Genomic DNA, 12389 nt, shown 5'->3' on the forward strand with positions numbered 1-12389 from the left:
TCCCTGATTTTACAGGCATACTTATTGTGATAGGTCTAACTTTCAATACCTTCCTATCCATATGAGCTACAGATCTACATACAAGCGTGGTAGGTTCTTTAACATCTCTCATCAAATGTACACCTTACATTTTTTCTAAATTATCCACCTTTGATTTTCTACAAATGTTTATTCTATTACAACTGTGGTTATTAATTCACATACAGATCAAAGTTTCAATAGCTTCCAGTCCAAATGTCATATACATCTAAAACCATTGATGTTAGGTCACTGACCTCCCTCCTCCATAGCAAGGTTATAATACTAAACTGAAACTAAAACAAAAACTAATAATGAAAAAACAATTTTGTACACTGAAATAAAATAATTAACAAACCTGTATGAAAAACTAAAACTATACTGAAACTATCTTTCACTCCAAAACGGACTAAAATCAAATAAAAACCATCATGAATTATGTTGTTTTATTTAATTCTTTCAAGAAAATGCTGCCAAATTCCATAAAATGAATATCATTAAATTCTTTGGCAACAGCTCTGGTGGACATTCTTGCAGTCAGAATGCTAATTCCATGCTCTCTCAACTAGAGACATCTGTGGCATTGTGTTCTGTGACAAAACTGCACATTTTATTGTCCCCAGCACAAGGTGCACCTGTAATGTAATGATCATGCTGTTTAATCAGCTTCTTGATATGCCACACAATGGATTATCTTGGCAATGGAGAAATGCTTACTAACAGGGATGTAAACAAATTTGTGCAAAAATGTTTACAGAAATAAGCTTATGTGCATCTAGAAAAAAATCTGGGATCTTTTATTTCAGCTCTTGAAACATGGGACAAACACTTTACATGTTGCGTTTATATTTTTGTTCGGTGTAGATACGTATATCATCCTAGGACCTTCTGTCAAATAGGTATTGACGAGTAAACTCTGAATATCAAGCCAATATCCAAACTGATTTTTTTTTGACTAGCGTTAAATGATAATAAAATGGCATCAATATCCACTAAACCAATAAATAGTCTTCAAATATGTTCCAGGTCAGGATAGTAATAGTATCGCACAACCATCCTGATCTAACAAGCTTACATTCAGTTTTTCTACGCAGATTCAATTGAATCGCAAGATCAGGATGATCGTACGAGGCTAGGATAGTAAGGTCTAGGTATCCTAATGTTGCTCAAGAAATTATTTATCTTGTTCAAGTGGGTCCATCTTAGATCAATAAACCTTAAAATAGATTGTTGTGAGAGTGACACACCTGCAACTTCTCTGTACAGTAACTGTCTGGTCTGATCAGAGTCAGACACCAGAATATGTTAAATCAGACAGGATATACATGATCAGCTAATGATGTATGATGTAGCTTTGCTAGGTCTTTCTTTGCTGCACTGACCATATTACCGGACAGTAATCAAGAGGGGACAAGACCAGAGCCTGAACAACTAGTACAGTTGATGTTTATAACAGATATACCCCTCCCCATCCTCATAACAACTTTGTCAATATGACTTGACCATGATAATTGACCATCTAATGTTATACCCAGGAGTTTAGCTTCCTCAACTTGCTCAATGGTCACAACCTTTATACACAACTCCAGTTGAGGTTGAGGTCTTAGAGAATGTTCTGGACCAAATACAATGCTTTTAGGTTTAGATGTATTAAAGACCAGTTCATTATTAATCACCCATTGTGATACTGACTGTAACTCCTTATTTAGAATGTCAGTGAGCTCACTGGCTTTGGGTGCTGACATGTAGAGTGTGGAATCATCGGCATCCATAGTCATTCTAGCTTCGTTTAAGACCAGTGGCAAATCAATTGTAAAAATAGAGAAGAGCAACGGCCCAACCCACTGTACATTTTTCATGGTAGAGAAGCTTCCATTGAAGAACACTCTCTAGGCTCTATTGGATAAATAACTCTCCAACCATGTGAAGCAGAGTAGGCCTATTGTTTAGATCGTTATATCAATCAGTTAAGAATAAATTATAATTGGTTTAACCATCTGTGAACACGGCCATACATTATCCAATGAGTCTCTGTAGAAGTGTTTACTGGTTTTGTTGGTATTGACTTGGGTTGCAAAATTACAATAATTTCCCCCAAATTCCTTGGTTTTCCAGAAATCCTGGTTGTAGGATAATGGGATGTCCCTTTTTTTCTTCCTGAACCCAGGAATCTTACACCCGGGATTTCTGGAAAACCTGGGTGTTTGGGACAATTTACCAGAACTTTGCAACCTTACTAATGACATAATTGTCTATTTCTGTGGTTTTGGTTGGTCACTGCAGCTGTTGAGATGGCACAAGGAAGAGAAAGGACTCTGATGATTCTATTGCTGGTAACACTGTGTCTGCAAATCTTTACTGGTCAATGTCAAGGTACGCATCCATATACTTCACATGCACACAGAACACATGTTTTTCTCTATATTATCTAGAAGCTTGCTTTTATGATCAACTCAAGCATCCCCCACTTTTTCGTCTGTTTCCACAGATTCAGGGCAGCCCTCTGATCTGAGGATTGTTCTGGTGGGTAAGACTGGAGTGGGGAAGAGTGCAACAGGAAACACTATCCTGGGGAGAGAGGTGTTTAAAGTGGCGCCCAAAGCTGATTCTGTCATTGCAAAGTGTGAGAAAGGGAGTGAAGAGGTGGATGGGTGGAAGATCGATGTGATTGACACGCCAGGACTCTTTGAAGCAACAATGAGTGTAGATCAAATGAAAAGGGAGCTAGAAAGTTGCATCTACATGTCAGTTCCAGGACCCCATGTGTTCCTGCTGGTGATCAGGCTGGGGAGGTTCACAGAGGAGGAAAGGAACACTGTGAAGTGGATCCAGGAGAACTTTGGGGAAGATGCCTCAATGTACACCATGGTGCTGTTCACTGGTGAAGATCAGATAGGGGAAAAATCAGTTTCTGAGTTTCTGAAAGAGAGCAAGGAGCTGCGGAAACTTGTTACAAGCTGTGGGAACAGATATCACTCAATCGTCAATGCCAAGAGAAAGAACTACACTCAGGTCAGAGAACTGCTGAGGAAGATAGAGCAGATAGTGGAGGATAATGGAGGAAAGTACTACACCAATGAGGATTATGAGACGGCACAGGAAAAGATCAGAGAAAAGATCAGGCCTCAATTTAAATTCCACAGTCCATGGACGTTGTTTGGCTTAGCAGGTTTGTGGCCAATACCTGTACGCACTAAGCACGTGTTTTATTATCCTGGTCCTGGGGACACAAAGGGGTGCACATTTTTGCCCTAGCACTACACAGCTGATTCAAATGATCAACTCATCATCAAGATTTGATGATTTGAATCAGGTGTGTAAAGCAAAAACAATACTGTACACCAAAAATGTGCACCCCTTTGTGTCCCCAGGACCGGGATTAAGAAACACTGCACTACGGAGATGCTTGACCTTTAAAATGCCAGGGGTCCATTCAGTTGGTTAAACGTTTTGCTATGTTTTGTGACAGTATACTGAACAACATGTTTTCTTACAACTGAGATGCATTTGCTCCTATTTTATGGGTATGACGGGGAATGGAGCAGAGGCAACTGAGGGCAAGGCCAGACTGTCTGTGGACACCAGATTAGAACGGATTCATTTTAGTCCATGGTCCAGGTGCATGTAGAGTGTGTGATGTATAATATACCCTCTTTTATAATTGGCTAAACGGATGGTTACGTAACAGTCGGCACGTCAAAAGTTCAACTCGTCTCAACTTTTTATTTGTGGAAATGGATGGAAATTGTATGGATATCGATGCGTCATCCTATGATTACCACTGAGAAAGCACTGGATTCACGGTCTGGCCTTGCCCTTATATCCTGACTGGCTTACACAAACCTCCTGCTAAAGCGGCGTGCACTATACATAATCACCCAATCAACAACAGGAGTTACAATGCTCAATGTTCTGTTTACTTAAACGTTCACTACACTTTCTGAACAAAGCAGGTGTAGGCCAACTGTATTTTATTGGGTGTGTATTTATTTAGTGGGGATATATACTATGTACAGTATGTATTTAGTGGTATTAAAAGTATTACATAGCGGTGTATGTTTTTATAGGGATGTGTGTATTAAGGGTGTATGTATTTACTAAGTGTGTGTTAATGGGGATATACAATTCAAAATCACAGGGAGTTCTGCAACTTTACAATTTGAAATGGAACAGCATAGTCAAGGGAATGAAACCCAAATTAAGTTTAAGCCTGAAGCTGTATGTTTAGTTTGGTGAGTGGTATTATGTTCTGGGTCGTTACATGAATAGAGTACATTTTGGTTAGTGTAACTTGATTACAAAAGAAACTATTAATTTAACCACATTTGAACATTCTGCCATAAGGAGCACACGATCAACCCCATACAAAACATGTTTTCCCGTCTCAAGCGATAAAAAAGGAGTAAGTTCAAAGGACGGGTCATTAAAGTAACAGGGTTGAATTGAGATTTTCACCGTAAAACATTTCTAGCCTATCTATCTATGGGTAACAGAGTTGACGTGATTCTCCACCATAAAATATCAGAAAGCAGCTCACCTGCTATTACACTATAATGGGACTATTATATGTTCAATGTTTCTTTTGTAACAAATATTTTAAAGGGAATCATGTATAACCATGTGTGGGTTATGTGGGTTAAATATTCTTAGAAATTGGAAAAACATGACTAGGGACATGTCAAAGCGCACATTTTTTGTCACTTTAGCAATTCTTTATTCATATTTAATAAATCCTATTCATTGAATTTTCCATGTGGTCTAAAACACAAAAAGGTGCATCTATTTGATCAATGTTTTCTATATGCAAAATGGGTCTGATTAATATATTTGGTGAATTGCTAAATAAAAATAAATTAAGAGTGCAACTACCTCTTGTCTGTTATTAAGATTAAGATCACTTTCCAACCAAAATGTTATTTCCTCTGTTAACCCAATCCCCCCGAAAGACACGAATAAATACACATACAGGCTTTGGAGAGGTGCGGGGGTGCTTGCCCCACTGGGTGCCCGGGGAGTTAAGTGCCTTGCTCAAGGGCACAACAGCATCTAGGATTTAATACCAGCAAACTTCCGGTTGCCAGCTCACTTCCCACCTGTGGCACACGCTCCAGCAGGTATATCTCTCTCGTCACCCCCAAAACCAATTATTTCTTTGGCCGCCTCTCCTTCCAGTTCTCTGCTGCCAATGACTGGAACGAACTACAAAAATCTCTGAAACTGGAAACACTTATCTCCCTCACTAGCTTTAAGCACCAACTGTCAGAGCAGCTCACAGATTACTGCACCTGTACATAGCCCACCTATAATTTAGCCCAAACAACTACCCTCTTTCCCTACTGTATTTAATTTATTTATTTATTTTGCTCCTTTGCACCCCATTATTTTTATTTCTACTTTGCACATTCTTCAATTGCAAATCTACCATTCCAGTGTTTTACTTGCTATATTGTATTTACTTTGCCACCATGGCCTTTTTTGCCTTTACCTCCCTTATCTCACCTCATTTGCTCACATCGTATATAGACTTGTTTATACTGTATTATTGACTGTATGTTTGTTTTACTCCATGTGTAACTCTGTGTCGTTGTATGTGTCGAACTGCTTTGCTTTATCTTGGCCAGGTCACAGTTGTAAATGAGAACTTGTTCTCAACTTGCCTACCTGGTTAAATAAAGGTGAAATAAATAAATAAATAAAGTATATTTACAGTATCTATTTAGTAGTAAAGTAGTGGCCCTTTCCTGCAGTCAAATGACCAAATCGCCCTCTAGTGGCTTCACAGGTGGAATGTTGTTAATATTCTTCATAATTAAATAAACGCAAAAAAAACATAAAATCAGAAAATCCAGTGTTTCTATGTCAAACGGTTTTGTTGTATTTCAGTTTTCTGTGATGTATTTACAGTGTAATATTGGGATGCAAACTCAAAATTGAATATATTTAAACTCTATATCTTACATGGTACATGTGTCTTCTTTTTTTAAAGACCATAGCCATGTGCGTGGGGTGTATACTTTTGTTGCAAAGTGGATTTTTTTTCGAGCAAGAAACACTGTGTGACCCTGATTTAGCCCACTGTAGTAAAATGTTAAATGGGGGTGTATCACAGGAGGTTGGTGGCACCTTAATTGGGGAGGACAGGCTCATGTTAATGTCTGGAGAGGAATTTGTGGAAGGATATCAAATACATCAAACAAATGGTTTCTATGTGTTTTGATGTCATTCCATTGGCTCCGTTCCAGCCATTATTATGAGCCATCCTCCTCCACTGGGGTGTATGTCTTTTATCACAGGGAGTTCTGCTACTTTACAATTGAAAATGGAACAGCAGAGTCAAAGGAATGAAACCCATATACAGTTGAAGTCGGAAGTTTACATACACCTTAGCCAAATACATTTAAACACAGTTTTTCACAATTCCTGAAGTTTTATCCTAGTAAAGGATTAGGTCATTTAGGATCACCACTTTATTTTAAGAATGTGAAATGTCAGAATAATAGTAGAGAGAATGATTCATTTCAGCTTTTATTTCTTTCATCGCATTCCCAATGGGTCAGAAGTTTACATACACTCAATTAGTATTTGGTAGCATTGCCTTTAAATTGTTTAACTTGGGTCAAACGTTTCGGGTAGCCTTCCACAAGCTTCCCACAATAAGTTGGGTGAATTTTGTCCCATTGCTCCTGACAGAGCTGGTGTAACTGAGTCAGGTTTGTAGGCCTCTTTGATTGCACACGCTTTTTCAGTTCTGCCCACAAATTTTCTATAGGATTGAAGTCAGCGCTTTGTCATGGCCACTCCAATACCTTGACTTTGTTGTCCTTAAGCCATTTGTTGTCCTTAAGCCAACTTTGGAAGTATGCTTGGGGTCATTGTCCATTTGGAAGACCCCTTTGCGACCAAGCTTTAACTTCTTGACTGATGTCTTGAGATGTTGCTTCAACATATCCACATCATTTTCCTCCTCATAATGCCATCTATTTTGTGAAGTGCACCAGTCCCTCCTGCAGCAAAGCACCCCCACAACATGATGCTGCCACCTTCATGCTTCATGGTTGGGATGGTGTTCTTCGGCTTGCAAGCCTCCCCCTTTTTCCTCCAAACATAACAATGGTCATTATGGCCAAACAGTTCTAGCAAGGAGGCACTGAGTTTGAAGGTAGGCCTTGAAATACCTCCAGAGGTACACCTCCAATTGAATCAAATGATGTCAATTGGCCTATCAGAAGCTTCTAAAACCATGACATAATTTTCTGGAATTTTCCAAGCTGTTTAAAGGCACAGTCAACTTAGTGTATATAAACTTCTGACCCACTGGAATTGTGATACAGTGAATTATAAGTGAAATAATCTGTCTAAACAATTGTTGGAAAAATTATTTGTGTCATGCACAAAGTAGATGTCCAAACCGACTTGCCAAAACTATAGTTTGTTAACAAGAAATTTGTGGAGTGGTTGAAAAACACGTTTTAATGCCTCCAACCTAACATCCGACTTCAACTGTACAAGTTTAAGCCTGTAGCTGTTTTATTTTTTTCATTCGTTTATTTTTATTTTTACCAGGTTATGGAGTCAACTATGAGTATCTAAAACACTGCATGTTGTGTCTGATTTATCACTGTTTTCTTTATGCAGAACGTGGCTGATTAGTATATTTAGTGAAAGGGTCAATAAAAAAAATTGACACCGTCTGGATTGCGCTTTTAACCAATCAACATTCAGGATTAGACCTACCCGTTGTATGAGTTTCTATACGCACTCTCAAAAACTTCAGGTGTCAGGATATTGTTTTTTGATTAGATATGGTCTTAATAGCGTGATATAAAAACATCATGCAGTATCAAGTTGATAGTTAGAATACATACGGTCCGTAGTTCTGACCCCCGAATACAAGTTGATAGTTAGAATACGTACGGTCCGTAGTTCTGACCCCGAATACAAGTTGATAGTTAGAATACGTACGGTCCGTAGTTCTGACCCCGAATACAAGTTGAGGGGATTCTGACCGAGGACAAAAGAAATACAAGCTCAGCTGCTGCACAAAAAGCTTATTAGACCGTAATCTAGGAATAGAGGACATATGTTATAAATCGTGTTACTCTCCAATCACATGCTAACAAACTTGAACACCCATAAAAAGGGAATAATAAAATAGGATAGATGCATGAAGCTCAGTGCTATTAGGTTGACTGCAAATGATAGCAACAGACAAAACAAATACCTCACGGATTATATCTCCATTAAATCACAGCCCCATGAAAATGGAGTGTGATTTACTTATAGGCAAATGAGATTAATGATGCTGATGGTGCAGCGATAATGCACACACTGGCGTACACACACACAGGAAGAATGCACACACACGCTCGATAAGCCAGCTCCCAGAGAGTAGCCTAACTATCATTCATTACGACACCCGTCCACACAACCGACGATTAGCTTAGCGCATCTCTCCCCACACCAACTGCCACTTCTATCCTACTGCTATTAACGTGCATCCTAAACATGCTCATTTAATGTCACAGAGAACTCTAAATACAATCTCTACACCGATTGATAGCCTAGAGTGTCAACTCCTCATAATCAATTCACAGCACATTTAGCTGACTGTCTCATATCACATCCTGCCACGCGGCTTGGCTTAGTGTAGCCTCCTGAATGATACTTGCTGTTGTCGCCTGTGACAAGCATTAGGCCAAAATAGTGGCAAGGTACAGACTGTCAGTGAAGATACACACACATTTGTGAAGATTTAATAGTCAATATGCTATACGTGATTAGAAAGATGCCTTATAATTATGCTTAGGTCTCACCCAGCCTCACTTACAGAGTCATCAGCCTAGCTAGCCTACTCTGATTTAGCCCTGTGTTTGGAATAGACCCGGGTTAGGTAGCTAGCCTACTCTGATTTAGCCCTGTGTTTGGAATAGACCCGGGTTAGGTAGCTAGCCTACTCTGATTTAGCCCTGTGTTTGGAATAGACCCGGGTTAGGTAGCTAGCCTACTCTGATTTAGCCCTGTGTTTGGAATAGACCAGGGTTAAGTAGCTAGCCTACTCTGATTTAGCCCTGTGTTTGGAATAGACCCGGGTTAGGTAGCTAGCCTACTCTGATTTAGCCCTGTGTTTGGAATAGACCCGGGTTAGGTAGCTAGCCTACTCTGATTTAGCCCTGTGTTTGGAATAGACCCGGGTTAGGTAGCTAGCCTACTCTGATTTAGCCCTGTGTTTGGAATAGACCCGGGTTAGGTAGCTAGCCTACTCTGATTTAGCCCTGTGTTTGGAATAGACCAGGGTTAAGTAGCTAGCCTACTCTGATTTAGCCCTGTGTTTGGAATAGACCTGGGTTAGGTAGCTAGCCTACTCTGATTTAGCCCTGTGTTTGGAATAGACCTGGGTTAGGTAGCTAGCCTACTCTGATTTAGCCCTGTGTTTGGAATAGACCTGGGTTAGGTAGCTAGCCTACTCTGATTTTATTTTCTGCATGCAGTTCTGTCTGTTACTGTAATAAATTATATAATATAATTGAATGAGTGAGTGAGTCCATGCAGTTGAAAATATGGAAGCACAGGCAGTGGTAGAGAATTGATTCAGCTATTTCTCTATTTACTGAAAGTATTGAGTTGGGTCTAGCTGCTTCGCACTGCGATGATTGATAGAGCAGCGAGGTCAATATGGTCTGATGGACTTTTCATTATGAAGAAACTTGTGGTAGGAAATAACACTCTGATTATTACATTGACAGTTTACTCATTTATCAGACGCTGTTATCCAATGCGATTTATAATCCCACTATTTCTTCAAACATTTAGTACCCCGGTCCACAAAAATATAAGCTATCTATAACCAGCACAATGGTATACATACTGCATAACTCCTGCTACCATTATAACCATAACATCTCTTTAACAGAGAAAGAAGAGGTGATTCAAGAGGAGAGAATAGATAGAGAGATAAAGGAGGGGTGAGCAGAAAGCATCATTATGCAGTTAGCTGCATCAAAGGCAGGCCTGGAGGACCAATTGAACTGTGTGTGCGTGCGTGTGTGTGTGTCCGTTTGTCTGTCGGCTTGTTTTTGTATTTGAGTCTGTGTGTCTGTCTCTGTCTGTATTTGTATCTGGATGTTTTGTGTTTTTACCTCTGTCAATGTGTCTGTCTGTGTGTATATCTGTGTCAATGTGTCTCTCTGTGTGTATATCTGTGTCAAGATGTCTGCTTTTGTGTGTGCATGCCCTGCTACCGGCTTATGGGAGGAGAATTCTCCCTGCCTCGTGCACAGGGGAGCTGCCATCTGCTCGTGGTCCAATGGGAAGGGAGAGTTTGGCATGATGTCCAATCCCTGACCTCGCCACATTTCCATTCACAAACATAGAAACAATGTGCCCTTCTAACCATTAGGGGGTGATATTATCCAATACAAACATAACTATCTCCCTGCATTCATATGGAGTGGGATGGATTTGCCCCTAGACACTTTTCTAAGGTCTGTTTTTGCATTTGTGTGTTTTTACTACCTATTGGATAAGGTTAAGATATGGAATGGTGAAGCTGATCCCAGAATCATAATATACCGTTTTAAAATGGGTAATCCATTCAAATCAACGTGGTGTTTTAATACAATGACAGGTGTAAAAATGCATCATTATTGTTTTATCTTATTGTGAAATCTTTGTACACAATGGCCATTTGGTTGTTTTTCTGTTAGAGGTGATAAACTCCAAGTGTAAAAGCCACCAAGAGTCTCTCAGATGTAAGCTGCCGGATATAAGTCTTGTTGGGAAATATTACATTTCTTCAAGGATCCAGTTGGCATTGGAGCCTCCTTTAGTATCAGGTGGATCCCAAACGTTTTAGCTCAGAAACGCTTTAGGATTGGTCATTGCAAGGTCACTTTTATAAAGTGAAGTGTGACTGGGCCATCAGGAGCAATAAAGCCCCACAGGAGACAATACTACACAATACGCATCTCAAATTATGGACGGATATATATGTCAAAACCGGTGTTATTGATTAGTCACTATCCAATTCGCTTTTCAACATGAATGAATATTGGCAGCCACATGTTTCCATACCAACTACCAACATCAATCATTTCCCAATTTGGAATGCTAAACTTACAAAGCAGGATACAAATAACATTTGATAGATACACCTGAAAATTCTATGTACATTTGAAGGATAATACAGAGAGAGGTGCAAACGAGAGGTGTGGTGATACTGGTAAAAAAAACTAAAAGATCTAAAGCTAAATGCTGAATTAGAAGATCTGTTGTAAAATGAGAGGTTGAGAGAGAACAGGAGAGATGGATGAAGGGATATGATGAGAGAGAAAGGGAGAGATGGATGAAGGGATATGCTGAGAGAGAAAGGGAGAGAAGGAGGAGAAATAGAGAGCTGGAGGGCAAAAGAAAAATCAATGACAAGAGAAAGAGAGAAGATGAAAGAAGATACAATATGTAGACTATGTGTGTGTCCCTGAGATTGTTTATTTAACTAAATATGTGTGTGTGTGTGTGTCTGTGGGCAGTCTTGTGTGTGAGGCAGAAGTAGCTTGTGCTAACTGTGTCCTAATTACACTACGCTGTATACCTCAGGACTGGGCTCTGGACTATTTTCACAGCTATTAATGTACCACTCCTCTGTTCTGAGGGATGGCCAATTCATTTCAGCCAATCTCTGAAGACCATGAGGCAGACGCACACGCACACACCCACATACACACTGATAGACAGAAGCATTGCTTCACCAGCAATGGTGGGGACGGATGGAGAACTTCTGTGCCCTCAAAAAATTGTTAATTTAAAAGCTAAGATGTGAACACGGAATTATAAGTATTTAGCGTGGCTGTGTGGAATGGATTTAATTTGGGTCTGTTAACGGAAGGTAGAGCCATTTACAGCAATGGAACTAATGATACTTTTAAATTAGTATAATATAAATAAATTGGTGCTGGGCAATTATTTGCCTGATGCTATGGCATATACACTGACTATACAAAACATTAGGAACACCTTCCTAATATTGTGTTGCACCCCCTTTTGCCCTCAGAATAGCCTCAATTCATCGGAGCATGGACTCTGGCCCATCGAATGCTGGACCATGTTGACTCCAATGCTTCTTACGGTTGTGTCATGTTGGCTGGATGTCCTTTGGGTGATGGACCATTCTTGAAACACACCTGAAACTGTTGAGTGTGAAAAACACAGCAGCATTGCAGTTCTTGACACAAACCAGTGAGCCTGGCACCTACTACCCCAGTCAAAGGCATTTAAATATTTTTGGTTGGCCATTCACCCTCTGAGCGGCACACATTCACAATCCATGTGTCAATTGTCTCAAGGCTTAATAATTATTTAACCTGTCTCCTCCCCTT

General features: G+C 39.8%; 2 protein-coding genes across 3 annotated transcripts in view; one reads left to right on the forward strand and one right to left on the reverse strand.

The window, feature by feature from the left end:
* LOC118400564 (GTPase IMAP family member 7-like) overlaps positions 1-4883 on the forward strand; it is a 5691-nt gene extending 808 nt beyond the window's left edge. Inside the window, exons 2-3 of the mRNA XM_035797544.1 lie at positions 2302-2391; positions 2507-4883. Coding sequence (XP_035653437.1) covers positions 2310-2391; positions 2507-3273 — 849 coding nt within the window. The 5' untranslated portion in view covers positions 2302-2309 and the 3' untranslated portion in view covers positions 3274-4883. The remainder of the gene's footprint in view (positions 1-2301; positions 2392-2506) is intronic.
* The window catches only part of LOC118400563 (disks large-associated protein 4-like), a 238377-nt gene that overhangs the window by 93658 nt on the left and 132330 nt on the right, over positions 1-12389 (reverse strand). The gene's annotated exons all lie outside the window — the stretch shown is intronic.

Source organism: Oncorhynchus keta, chromosome 21 (assembly GCF_023373465.1).
Source record: "Oncorhynchus keta strain PuntledgeMale-10-30-2019 chromosome 21, Oket_V2, whole genome shotgun sequence".
Taxonomy (NCBI): Eukaryota; Metazoa; Chordata; class Actinopteri; order Salmoniformes; family Salmonidae; genus Oncorhynchus; species Oncorhynchus keta.